The sequence below is a fragment of the Strix uralensis genome, chromosome 13, assembly GCF_047716275.1.
Source record: "Strix uralensis isolate ZFMK-TIS-50842 chromosome 13, bStrUra1, whole genome shotgun sequence".
Taxonomy (NCBI): domain Eukaryota; kingdom Metazoa; phylum Chordata; class Aves; order Strigiformes; family Strigidae; genus Strix; species Strix uralensis.
Genome location: NC_133984.1, coordinates 8,502,617 through 8,516,916, shown reverse-complemented (window position 1 = coordinate 8,516,916; position 14,300 = coordinate 8,502,617). Strand labels below are relative to the sequence as shown.

General features: G+C 36.8%; 1 protein-coding gene across 1 annotated transcript in view; it reads left to right on the top strand.

The window, feature by feature from the left end:
• LOC141949066 (transmembrane 9 superfamily member 2-like) overlaps window positions 1-14,019 on the top strand; it is a 32,796-nt gene extending 18,777 nt beyond the window's left edge. Inside the window, exons 11-17 of the mRNA XM_074882242.1 lie at window positions 432-551; window positions 726-783; window positions 3,314-3,473; window positions 4,059-4,210; window positions 5,685-5,796; window positions 6,215-6,386; window positions 13,400-14,019. Of these exons, the coding sequence (XP_074738343.1) occupies window positions 432-551; window positions 726-783; window positions 3,314-3,473; window positions 4,059-4,210; window positions 5,685-5,796; window positions 6,215-6,386; window positions 13,400-13,467 (842 nt within the window). The 3' untranslated portion in view covers window positions 13,468-14,019. The remainder of the gene's footprint in view (window positions 1-431; window positions 552-725; window positions 784-3,313; window positions 3,474-4,058; window positions 4,211-5,684; window positions 5,797-6,214; window positions 6,387-13,399) is intronic.
• The last annotated feature ends 281 nt before the right edge of the window (window positions 14,020-14,300 follow it).

Below are 14,300 nucleotides of genomic sequence, written 5' to 3'. Positions count from 1 at the left end.
CCTCCCAACAAAAAAACCCCTTAGCTCTGTTGAAGTTTTTGGCTTCTCCAGACCTACTGTTCTCAGATGCTCTTCATGCCACATATTGAACTTTTCTTGTTACTTAGCGTGCGTAAGTATTGATCATGGATATTTACAGGAGGACTGTAGGATTTTGGAAGCAGACTTTTTCAAGCTGGAGTTTGGTTCAGGTTCATTGATCATCTCTGTGTGGCATTTTATTTTTCAGTCTTTTGGCTACAACAAATTTTCTATTTAAAAGATGAGGTGGAAATAATGCTTTATTATGAACAAAACATGACCACACCCCTAATGTCACTGTGATGCGGATATAGGAGAGGTTATGCACATAGCCTTCATTTAAATATCTGGTAGTGAAAAGGATAAACCTGTACAGTGATATGTGTTACAGGGGAATTTTGTCTCTTTAGTCCTAGCTTGCCTTGGTTTTCTGTCTCCTGCCAACCGCGGTGCTTTGATGACCTGTGCAGTTGTATTGTGGGTCTTACTGGGAACTCCAGCTGGTTACGTGTCTGCTAGAATGTACAAGAGTAAGTACGTGTTTGTTTAATATGAAACAACAGGCTAAATTTGGAATTGCTCAGCTTAACATAAACCGCAGACTGGACCTGGTGTCTCAGACAACAAATCTGCTTCTTGCTGTCATACTGCAAAACAGTTGGGAAAAGTTCTGAACTTGAAATTGTTTTTACTTTTTCCCTCAGCATTTAGAGGCGAGAAGTGGAAGACAAATGTTTTGCTTACAGCTCTGCTTTGCCCTGGGTTAGTATTGTTTCCTCTCATTCTTTCCTTTATTCTTAAGAATAACTGAATCTGAGGTGGGAAGGACGGGAAAAAAGTAAATTGTGATGTTTGTTTGTGTGATAATTTTCTTTGTTGTTTTCCAAGTTGCTGTTCCTCTTGCATATTGCCTATCTGTGAACATAAAGAAAAGTGAATTCTGAGGAGCTGGAGCCTAGTACTTTAGAAGACAGCAGCTTAGCATCTTGTTTTGTAATCAGCCGTGGGGGTAGGATGACTCTCTTGCAAGGTCACAGCCTTGGAGAATCAGTGCACCAGAGCATTAGGCATAGTGGGGAGGTAATTCCAACTTGATACCACAGCACTTGGTGTGTTCCAGCTAATCCTGCCTTAACTGGATATGGTCACTTATGGATATGGACATAGATATGGTCACTTTGTTAGGAAGTACGAGGTTTTGTGGTAACTTTGGAGTGTCTGTAGTGCTCTTCTTTAAATAGGGACAGCCCTTTAGGCAGAAACTCTTGTTACCTTAGATACAGTATCAGTGTTTTCTTGTAACCATGTTATTGGAAAAGACCCAGGATACATAATTTAGGTTTATTTTTTTAAGTAAATAGCTATATACTGCTATACTAAACAGTAGATGTTTACTATGCGTCCAGGTGAGAACGATGCAGAGATTCTCTTAAATGGGTTATAATTTTTTATATAAGTGTAGGTAGTGTCCAGTTTTGGATATGACTGTAGTGTGTATCATACTATGGCCAATGCTGTCATGCTTGGGAAGGGTGATGGCTCTCCTACCTTTTGTTTTCTCATAGCTCTCAAGGCCTTCTGTGAGAAATAGGTCAGTGAAGAAAGTATTTCTTGGTTGCAACTTTGGGTACATGAAACTACCCTTTGACAAATGTCCTTGGCAAAAGTTGAGGAAAAGGTTATGAATAATTTCTTAAGGTATCTCTCCCCCAAAAAAGCCTAGAATGAATAAAACATGATTTGGTTTTGAGTATAGTAGAATTTCATCAAATGAAATGTAATGCATTCAATAACAACTGAGTGTAGTATTTCTATGAGGAAATTTATTTCTAAACAAAATGTGCTTCAGTCTCCCTGCTGTCATTTAGATATTATCTTGAGAGAGAAGAAAATATTTATCAGTGGAAGAAATACTGTGCTGATCGTTTAAACTCCCAAATAAATTAAGTTTCACAGAGGAAGTAAAATGATTGGGGATGGTAGAATATGAACAGATGTCTTGATTATGCTATGCTAGTTCAGTAAATTTGCATAATATCATAAACAGCCTAAGGCCATTACAGTCTCAGTACACTGATGTGAGTTCATATTTGCAGTATTTTTTTCTAACTTTGGAAGGGGGTAAGTGGCACCTGTGCTATGAGCTTGGGCTGATAATAAAGATTAGCAAGACTTCTAAAATGGATTTGATTTTTTATTTTTTGTTCAACAAATGCTTACACCAGGGGTTGCTTGGGTGTGCTTATTTAACAAGTCCATTTCCCCAAACAGTTTTGGCAAGCGTAAGGCCTCTCCTAGGAAAAAAGAAGCCTGCCTATTGCTCTATTCCTCCTTCCTTCCTTTTTAAATTAAATACGGTGGAGGCTGCATATTCACTTCAGGGCAGTTTAAATTCTGCCTCAGGAACACTTTTTTAACAAAACCCAGACAATGGTGCACTTCGAAGGGGCCCTTCCTGGGGTGAATTTTCTGTGATACATCTTTGAATCCATGAATAATGGAAATTCAAGCAGGCTTCTATGTGGGGTTCCCTTGCAGTACATTTTGCTTTGCTTTCAGAATGGGATGGGTTTGAAATCTTCATCATATGTCTTGTTTTCTAGTGTTTTCCCAGGATGTTTGGAAAATGAAGCAAACGCACTTAACTGGGGAGGGAAGAACAGGTCTGGAGAGATGTCATGACTGATACAGTCTTTAATTATTTCTCAAAAGGTGCAGGTTACTTAGCTGTAACGGCAAGAGGTGTTAGTACAAAGATTCTTGTAGGGAGGAGCCCTCTTTAATCCACCCTTCTGCCAGCACGTTGCTGTGATACATGCTGCAGCAGGGTACACATTTGTTGTGAGAGTGACGTGTGGCTTCCTAAATAAGAGGTTTTGCTATCACTGTTTTTTTTCAGAGGGAATTTACTGGTTAGAAAGGACCTAAATAAAGGAATTAAATGACTGGCAATAATAGGAAAGGTGACTCAGGAGGGGTTTTATTTATCCTTTAGCATTCCTTGTATAGATTTTCACAGTTGAATCTTTCTGTTACTTTTTGGGTTTATGTGCAGAGTCTTTATTTAAATAGTGGCTTTATCACAGATACCTGCATTATAGGCATTGGGTGTTGCAAGCATTTTTACATTAACCGCACTATTGCTGAAAGTAACTAGAACTGTTAGGGAGTGAAAGATTGCAAGAAACTACATTTTTCTGATGAAGAAGACTTAACTGGTTTATGTTTTTTAATATTAACTGATATTTATTCTTTACTGAATATTTTAATATTTTTTCTGATCTTTTTTCAGGATTGTCTTTGCTGATTTCTTCATTATGAATCTCATTCTGTGGGTGAAAGGATCCTCAGCTGCCATCCCTTTTGGCACTTTGGTTGCTATCCTAGCTATGTGGTTTGGAATTTCAGTCCCACTGACCTTTGTTGGTGCATATTTTGGCTTCAAAGAGAAGGTAGAGCTCTTTGAATACAGTTTTGAAATATACCTGTCTTCTGCAGTTGAGCCATTGAATCCCTAAGCATACAAGATCTGATTGGATTGAAACATCTATGGCCCTACAACTGTAACATGATGTTTCATGTTGTCATGATTTTGAAACAGTATATGCTTGTAATGTCATGCTAAACTTTTTTTCTGTCCATTCATTAGAATCCACTTTTAATAGTGCTCTTGGAGGTCTTGCTTGCCTTTTGTACTTCAGTAATACCTCAGCAGTTTCATTTTTGTAGTATTTCAGAAGTACTTCACTAGTTAGAGATAATGCCAGACAATTAAGAAAACGGGTTTTTTATTAAGGACCAAACAGATTTCTTTCCTTTTGTTACAACTTGCTTACTAACCAATAGTTGGAATATCTAAAGCGTATGTGTTTTCCTAATGATGGATATCAAGTTTGTAGTTTTCTTGGTTTAATAACTTGTGGTGGCTTATGGATGAAAATAAAGTTAAGTTATGTTTATTAAATCTTTAGATCCCTAGTATTAGGGAGAAGCAATCTTATTTATGATGTAACAATTTATCTTTATTTCTTTTGAAGCCTATTGAACATCCAGTCCGTACAAACCAGATTCCTCGCCAAATTCCAGAACAGTCTTTTTTCACAAAGCCATTGCCTGGTATCATAATGGGTGGTATCTTGCCCTTTGGCTGCATTTTTATTCAACTTTTTTTCATTCTGAATAGCATTTGGTGAGTATCACTTTTTTTTTCTAGTTACGCTACTTTGATAATAAACATACAGTTGAGTTTGAACATCCCAAGCAAATGAGTATGAGTAATATAACAATTCTTAAAATTTTTGATCTTCTTGCAGATTTTTGTGGAATTTCCAGAATCTGCATATTTATTGCTGTGCTTAGAAATTATAAAACTAGTTATTCTTATTGACAACTGCAAAGTTTGAAATTTGAGTACTGTTTCTTTGTTTTATCTTTCTGGCTCCGCACAGCACAAACATGGTTTCATGCTGTTGTGGTTAGGTGGAGCCTAATCTGTTGTGTAACTATATTATGATTTATGAAACTGATTTAACAGCAGAGACTGCTAGATCATATTAGAATCAGGTGAAGAATTTGGGATTGCATGTTCTGCAAAACAGACTCCATGCCCTGTGAAACATCCACATCACTCCTAAATCTTGTCAAAACCTAGTCAAGCAGGTGCATGGAAAATTAAACCAATGCAATCTTTCATAACTTTCACAATGTAAATATGAAATGTTTAATATATTATTGTTCAATGGAAAATATTAACCTGAAGGTGCCAAGTTTTTAAGGTGTCATCTGTTTACGTTGAGATTTCTTACTGAACAGTTTTCTAAATCAGTTCTTAAATGCAAATATATTAGATATGCTAGCCTTTCACTTTAGTCCTCAACAAAAGTAGAAACTGTGTAATATAGCTATGCTAGAAAATGTGATCAGCTGACAAACAGGTACACTCTGGGCTTTTGTAGTTGAAATTACTGAATTCCCAAATTGTTTCTCATTATTTATCCTACAGAAGGGAAGCATGGAGGGAACGGGCAACTTCCACTCCCTCTGTCAAATCTTGCACTGCAGTAATTGTCACCATCACTCAGTAAAGTTGATTTGGTTACTTCCCTTATCTGGAAGACACCAGATTGAAAGTAAACAAGCATAGTTCCCTTGAGTTTGAGTGTTTTGGTGTTTGGTTAGCCTTTGTATTGGAGTCAGACTTAGTCTGGGGATAGACTGGAAGTGGAGGAGCATCTGATTGGATGTGGTGAGGAGATGCAGAGGCACTTGGAACACTTAGCTGCAGTAGTAGGAAGGAAGTGGGTTTTGTAACTGGGGAAGAGTACAGGTGATGCAAGTGTTAGGGAAGCTAAAGGAGACCTGAAGTGATAAACATTTCTGGAAACCGCCCATAACTGTTCTCTGTGAAAACTGATTGAAGCTCATTTCAAGGGAAGTATAATTGAGGTCTTTGAGCTCTGTAAAGCAGTAGTTTTATTTACAGAGTACATTCAAATAGAGAGAAAAAACTTTTTATGAATCAGCCAATAGTGGTATAGACAAAGTTATGCCAGTGGATACTTTTTTTTCTTTTTATTAGCTTAGCATCTGGCCAGGTAACACTGTAAATTAACTTGGAGAACTTCAACCAAAAATTAGACTCTTGTTTTTATTTGTTATTTTAGGTCTCATCAGATGTACTACATGTTTGGCTTCCTGTTCCTAGTTTTCATAATTCTTCTAATTACGTGTTCTGAGGCTACAGTTTTGCTGTGTTACTTCCATCTGTGTGCAGAGGTAAAAGTACAGTTTTGATGTAGATACCACTTGTAGCTGGAAGATGTTAGAGTTGAGGTTTTCACGTGTCCTGTGATGTGTTGGATGCTGTGAATGGATTGTATTGTCAGCCCTTGACGTGCCTATCTTAGCCACTCTTCTGAAACGTGCCTTTTGCTTCAAAATCCACCGTTTGTAGCAGATAAGCAAAAATGAACAGCCTTGATCTCAGAGTAATTTCATGTTTGTAGTGGAAGCAATACAGGGGACTTTGAGAAAGAAAAAAGTAGCTACATGCTATGTTGGAATTTTTCTTTTTTTGAGATGAATTTTGAAGAATTAGATGTATTTCATAAGACAATGTTATTTTTTAACCAGCTTGCTTATATTGTGTCTTCTATGTGATATCTCTTACTGAACGGTTTATTGTTTCTTTCAGGATTATCATTGGTGGTGGCGATCATTCTTGACAAGCAGCTTTACAGCAGTTTATCTTTTTATCTATGCAGTTCATTACTTCTTCTCTAAACTCCAGATAACAGGAACTGCTAGCACCATTTTATACTTCGGTTACACAATGATCATGGTCTTGATTTTTTTCCTTTTCACAGGTAAGTACATAGTTCAAACTAAAATGAATGCAGGGGTTTCCATTTTTGAAATGAGAAACATTAGGTGAAATCTAGACTATCCAAAACATTAAATACAATTAATGACTCTTTTGGAAGTGTTACTTCTATGGTTTATGACACCACACATCACAGGATGATATTCTTTAAGTCTTTTTTTCTGACTTGAAATTATATTATAGTATAATTAATTTTCCTTTATTGCATATTAGCAGTGAGTTTGAACCATTATATTTTCAAAGTGCTGTTCTTGTTCACTTTGATATCAGGGGTGTTTAACTTGATTCTGGATTTCATAATTGGTTCTAGAAGCTCTATGGTTAGAGATATTGCACTCTGCAAATGGAAAATAGAAGATGTTTTCTGCTTTCACTATTAGCAAATGAAGCAGGTTGGTGCTGGGAAAAAAGTGAATGTTGACAATTGATAGTTCTGGTACTGTTAGAGGTGGTCTTACCTGCTTATTAAGCACCACTTCTTAATGACAGGATTGTACCTTAATTGGAGGAACCTATTTGGAATATGGCTCTCCGTTTTTATTAGTCCAGCTTTTCTGATGTTACTCATGCAGACTAAATGTCTTCTACAGAATTACTCTAATGTTCATAATCACTTGGCTCGAACTATAATTTCAAGGTTGATTTGATGTGAAATCTGTGCCAGATTTAGCATGTGCTAGATGAAATTAGAAGCTCTTTGAAGGGTACTGGCCCTTAAAAATAGCCAAGAGCATTTTATATTGGTGTTCATCATACTGCTGCTGTTTGTGTGTGTGTAGTTCTAACACATGAAGTCAGATCTTTTATGTATCACTGTGCTTAGCATCATGAAGTACTGCAGTGGTAGATCTAGACAAAATGCTAGTTCATATATAATGGGTTGTTCATAAAACCAACCTTTACATTCATTCTTAAGATTTGTAATAGAGGATCTCTCTGTGGATGGCATGATGGTTCGGATTGTTACTACTTAATATTTTCCGCCCGATTATTGAAACCTGCTGTAATTACTTTGTGTTGGCTTTATGAAATGCATCACTTAACTCCCTTGATGCAGTTAAAAAAAAATGGCTAAAACAAGTAATGAAAGTAAGTCTTAGCATCAGACTTCAAGTTTGTCAGTTCAGCAGTGAGGACCTCTTTCATCTTTATTGCCTCTAATACTGATTGATATGAGGCAAAAAAAGCATCGTTCATAATAAAACACTGAAGAAAATCACTCTGAACAAAGCAATTACTCTGTAGAAATTTAATAACATTAACTGGCACTTACTGCTAGATTTTTATTGTTGTTTGTTATTTAGACCTGTGTCTCTTCAAAAGAAAGTAAAAAAAAAATATTAAAAAGTAGGGAGGAAAAAAAAATGATCTAATAATTAAAAATTAGAAGAATTAAAAGGCAAACATAGAGGTTGGCATATTGCCAGTTAAACGCCAGCTTAAATCCTGGTGAAACAGACCAGGTCCAGATGTCCTCTATAATATCTATCTATCTATATTTTAAAAAACCCCAAGCTATAGTCTAAAATGTTTTAATTACTTTTAAACTAAAGCAATATGTTAGTATGTGTTTGGATTTTAGCATAGGTTAGTTGCTATCCTGCCCGTTTTAATTTCACTTACAAGATGCAAATTGGTAGAATTAAAAATATCCCTTTCATACATAAAATGATAATTGAAACTGTCATGGCAGCTGCTGAAATGGTATTAAAAGCTTCAGATGTGCTGATCCTGGAGTTCATAATGTGGAGGCCAGTGAGGCCCCAAAAGTACAATAATAAATTGTGCTGCTGTCACTTTTGCAGTGGTTTTTTGTTTGTTTTTTTTAAATAGAACCACAGTGGTGATGGCTAGGCTACATTTATAGGTCAAGAGGACAGCTACTACACGGTCCCTCTTTTTATTTTTTTACACAGAATAGCTAGTCACTAGAAAGGTAATGGGTATAATAGGTATATGGAGTGTGTAATAAAACCTTGCTAATGTAAAATGCTGTGATAAATTTCCTTCCCACGTTTTGATGATTGATTTTTGGCCTGATATGTAAGCTATTCTAGACAGGTGACTCAAGCAGAAGATACCTAACTTTGCTTTGTTTTGTAAAATATTCCTTAATAGCACTTGCTTTGGAAAATACGGGTTCAGTCCTTCATGAGATTATGGAGGTGAGGGAGTTTGCTAATGTAGCTTTACACACAGTTTGCATTAATAGCGTTCTTCCTGTGTGTATGTTCCCAAAATGGGACCTTGATCTGTTCCACTTAAGTTAGCACTAGGTATTTTGGTTTTCTCTATTCTTGCCTATTAGGCCTCAGGAACTGTGACAGAAATACAAAGGGTAGTGTTAATACCTCCTGCTTGGCGGTGTGTTGTGCTACTGTGGATGTTACAAAAGAGATCATAACGAATAAGTAAATAGGAACTGAATGTTTGGATGGCAACAACAATAATATAAGCTGACTGGTGAAATCTAACAATTAATGTGCACACCCAAACAAGACAATTTTATTTTAATGTACAAAGTGTGGCTAATCTTTCAAGAAATAAGTGTGGTTGAATGGGGATAGCTACATGATTACATGCATTTTATGCTAGAAGGCGAAAAAATGCTGAACATAGTCAAAGCATGTTGCTTTACAGTGACCTCTATTTTTGAACATCATTTTCACTTGTGAGTTAATGCCATTTTCAAAATTGAGTTTTGATCTTCTGGGTAGATTGTGTTTAGAATCCGAGATTCTGAAGCACCCACCACTGAGCAGTGATTGAAACCAGTATGATACAGAGAGCTTTTAAGGTACATAAGAAGTATCAGCCAAGTGCAGAGTGCTTTTCTATTTGCTTTCTTACAATCTGTTCGTGCTTTGAATTCTTTTTTCTTCATTAAACAATAAAGCTAGAAGAAGAATAGAGCAGAACAGTCTGCTTAATGTATTTTGGCATTACTCTGTGCAATAGTCCTTGTTTCTAATTTTGAATTTAAACTAGTTTACTAATAACTTTCCCTTACCCAGTTAGATGCTAGCTTTCTGTGGATGAGATCTTTCTGTGTGTAAGAAAGCTGTTGCTGTAGTGGTAGTATGTATATTGCAGACCAGAGTATTCAACAGTATATAAACCAGAGGACAAAAAGATCAAAAACTACCGAGGTGTCAGTGTTTCCCTAGTAAGTATAAATGGATGTATTGGACAGAACTCTCTTCTTGGCGAGAGAAATGACTTGAGACATCTTCACAAGTGGGTTTTTGAATTTTAAATAGCTCCTGCAAAAATTATCTTTTAGCTGTACCTCCCTAGGATAATCAGTGATGTATACAGCAGGCTGCAGTGGAGGAATTGGTGTCAGGCTTGGTATCTCTGTGCTGTGACTTTGACAGAGATGTGCATATTAAAGCTGTAAAAACCTTACAATGGAAAGGAGTTTAGACCAATCAGAAAATAATGTGAGAGGTCTCAACTCTTTCAACTGGTGGGTTTTTTTGTCTATTTGTGTGGAGGTTTGGGGGGTGGCTTGTTTGTTTGTTTGTTCTTTTTTTTAAGTACTTACTGTTAGAATTTTTTTTAACGGCTTAAAAAAAAACCCCTTTGGGTATCTGTATTCTGTCATGTAGTGTTCATTGATGTCTGTCAGTGAAGCAGTAAGCTCTAGAGGTATGCTCCTTGTTGATAGTGCTTCAAAACTTTATTTTCAGTTTGAATGTGTTTTGAAATAAACAAATACAAGCAAAGATCCTGGGGTGGTCTTATCTAAAGCTTACCTAAATAGTCCTACTCTTCTAATGAGAGGCACATTTTAAGTAGGGGATGATTCTAATTTTGGTGCAAGATGTGCTTAGAAAAATGCTGAAGATTTAAGAGCTGAGTATGCATTTCAAGAAAATACTTTTCAAGCCATGCTACTTGAGATAGCAAGGTTGTATTTTAACTAGTGCAAGAAATAATGGCAATTTTACTGGGTAGAGCTACAGTTGTGGGAAACCAATCATGCACTTATCTGTATTTTAAGATTGGCCTTAATCAGAGTAGTTAAAAGGGGAATCTGAGAACCTGTTACACTAGTCAGCATTGGCCTAAAGATCCAGTATGTTGATACTTTTCTATAAAGTGCTAAAATTTGGAACAAGTGGCAAACTTGTGAAATGGGCTAAAATGTAGAAAATGTATTCTAGCTAGAATTTTCAAACAAGCCAAACTAGTTCAGAGTTATTTTCTTCCCCAGTCATTATTCATTTGCAGATCCCTTTTTCTGATTGGGATATTTACTCCTGTATAGAAAATTGGAAGCTTTTTGACTGAATCACCTTTTGTGGACCTCTTAGTGGTTGGTGGAATCACAAGCACCCCCTCAGGTCTGAGGTGGAAAAACCACTGAGTTTCAGTGGAACCAGGTACTGTACTGCTTATGTTCTTCAAAAAAAAGTTAAGCTTTTTGCTGCACTACCATAAGCAGTACTGTCGGTAAAGCAGCTGTACAGCTTAAAGCAGCTTATAAGTAATGTTTCCTTAACTTACTTTAATTTCTGTCTATTAATACTGATTTTATGGTTCAGATCTGGTGTCTGACAAACATTACCACTTACTGCTCATGTTAGGAAACATAGTCTTACTCTAGTTCCACTACACTGGCAAAATTTCTGATAAAAGTTTAAAAATGGAGCAGGGGTTACTTGGTCTTTGAGTTGCTAAACAGACTTTTTTTTTGGAGTGAAGTTGAAAATCAATGTTGCCGAAACCTGTGAAAGTCTGTTTATAGATGAAATTCTTGTTCACAGAATGAAGTCTTCAGATTCTGCTACAAATGAAGCTGTGTTTTATAGAAAGCTGGTGTATCAGAAAGATTCAGAGTGACAAGGATTGGAGGAAAATACTATGGATTTAGAGTGTGTTCTCATATTAAGTTATGGCATGCTCAGAAAACTGTGTGAAAAATCTCATTCTTGTGTTAGTTACACATTTTTGTTATGATGTTACAATTTTGTTCTAGAACAGCAGATAGATTTTTAAGGTATCTCATCTGTTAAACATTTGGAAGAAACATTGCTTTCAAAGCCATAAAAGGCTTAAAGTGGGCTATATTATAAAAACAACTAGAAAGCATATGCTGAGAACCATTATTAGGAAAAAACCATGAGAGTAAGGCTTAGAGTAACGATGCTGATATTGGAGTATTGGACACAGTAGGAAGGGGTGAGAATTGACCATAAACTGCAAAGACTTAGTGATGTCACAGCCTACAAAGGAATTAAATTCCTTCTGTGGTTGGTGTCTGATCTCCTATCAACAGCAGTAAATCTGCTGTCTCCTACTGTTTCAGAGGATGATAACTGCAAACTTGGAGGGAAGGGGTAATCTGTGGCATATAATGGTAGGCTGTCAAAAAAGCCTTTAACTGCAAATATACATGGTAGCACAAAGAATACAAGAATTGGCATATAGATAATAAGCATCCAAAGACAGGTTCCTCACTTAGCAAATGCGTAGATGTGGTCTGAAAGACAGAAATGTAACGAATGTGGAAAAGACAAGTGCTTAATAAAGAACCTCCTCATTAGTAAACCAGTCACACTGAAATATTGAAATTGGAGCTGATGTTAAACACGGGCTGTACAAACAGAAAAGGATGAATGTAAAACTGGAGGAGCTGAGTGCATGATCTTGCAAGTCCCCGTAGGGTAGCAGGTAAGGGCTGTCACAGGGCTGCAGGTAGCTGTGTCTTTGAGAGCGAATTCAGCTGATACGGAGACCTTCCCTTTTTTTAGGCTTAACATCTGTGTGGCAGTTTACCCCTGGGTAAAAACATGAGGAACAATGCGTCGCTTCCCTTAGAGGCTTAAGACTTAATGTCTCCTTGCATATTAAGTTCTTAAAGTAATTTAAAAATAAATGTGATGGACAGTGTCTTTGCAGTTGCCCCATAATAGTGACTGTGCGGTGCAAATTACAGACTTGTTCTTCAGCTTAAAACCAGAAAATTGTTATAGACTAATCTCATTCAGTGTCATCTCCTCTTTCCATCACCTTACTCTGCACTGTGCGAACTCGAGCCACAGAACTTGACACGTGGCCCAAAGTCTCTCCAGGAGGTAGTTGTGGGGTTTTTTTCTCCTACTGTTGGGTTGGATCACTAAAGAACCGGAAATCAAGGAAGGCTGTACCAAACCGGACCATAGGTCTGCTACCCGAGCACCCTAACAGCAGTACTCCCGGGAAGGGGTGTGAGAACAGGACAAGCTTATACTGGTACTTTCTTCTGGTCTCCCATCAGCTGTGGCTCAAGGGCTTTTTTTTTTTTTTAGCATTTGAAATGGTGTCTCTGTAATTAATAGCCTTTGGATTTCATTGTTCATGAACTTGTTTGGTCGCCCGGACTAGTGTATGGTTTTATTATCGATACTGACCTGTGACAAGAAAATCCGTGGCTTGAATACGTGTTGCACAAAACTATGTATTTTGGTTTATGTCACTGCTTGTTCCGTTTGATGCTTGCTCCCAACTGCTATAGACCTCAGAGCATTGCTTTAGCAAAAGGAAGTAACAGGATATACAGAGTAAGAAGTTCCCTGTTCTTGAGTATAAATAGAGCACAATGAACAGAGAACCGGGCCAGGTGATTTTTCCCAAGGCCTTGTTTTGTGTCATAATTCATAGGTGACTGTGAACTACTGTAGACCTAAAAAACCCAGGTAGGTGTTGACCTTGTGTGTGTGTAAAAGTCACTTTCTTAAATGGTGCTGTGTGCCTGCTAGTGGTGATAGTAGCATCACCTTCAGTCGTTTAAATGTACGTCAAACAGCCTGGACCTAAAAGCCACCTTTGATATAAATCAATAATTTAGCCTAGGGATGAATGTGTGTTGTTAAATTTAACAAGTGCTGTTATTCTGGATAGTTAGCTGGATTACAATGTTATATTCTGTCCTGCTGGGAAGTACTTGTTAGATTTTTCTCTCAGAGCAAACTGGAAGATAAACTAACCATTTTCACTTTCTCATTTTAGGGACTATTGGATTTTTTGCCTGCTTCTGGTTTGTAAGTAAGATTTACAGTGTTGTGAAAGTGGACTGAAAAGCTTCAAAGTGTCTTTTGAACATATCTCCCTTGCTGTTTGATAATTTTTACCATGTACTGAAAAACATCCTGTGTAATTACTCTAATTTGTAAAAGCTGAAGAGCAGACTACAACATAAAATACAGATTTTTATGGAAGGAAATGGCACCATTGGAAAAAAGGTTACATCAGTGTACTCATTGAATATGTTAATTCTAATAATTCTAAAAAGTATATCCAGAATTTGATTTAGGACAAATAAAAATTCTGTGAACTACTTTATCTGGAAAATGAGTGCATTAAACAGTCCTCCAGCTGAAATTCCTTGTGATTTTTTTTTTTTTTTTGTTTACCTCTTGGTTACCATTTATATACCATGAAAACATAGAACTGTCAAGTAAATCTATGTAAAATGTGAATTTTTTTAACTTAACTATGATTGTACATATTACCCTGCACCTTCTTTACAACTAGATACCTTCTTACAAATGTACATGCATTTAGTGTAATGTAGACTTTATTAAAAAGATCGACACTGGTTTTTGTTCAAATAAAACTGCACAACTCTAGCTGACTTGTTTCCTTTCTTGTTAATTAGGCTTTTGCTACTTGGACACAGATCACATTAGTTTGACCAGTTGACAGCTTTTGAGTTTTATGTTGTTTATAAGCAGTTTGGCTGTGACTTTGGCTGCAGCTTGTCCGTGCAAGCAGGACTGGTAGGTCACTTGAATCCATGGCTCTAGGATGGGCAGGGGCTTCTGAAGCTGCTGCTGCTATTACCTGTGCCTCAGTCTCACTTATTCTAACCTTCCACAAGATATTTTTTGCTGGGCAAACCATTATTTTC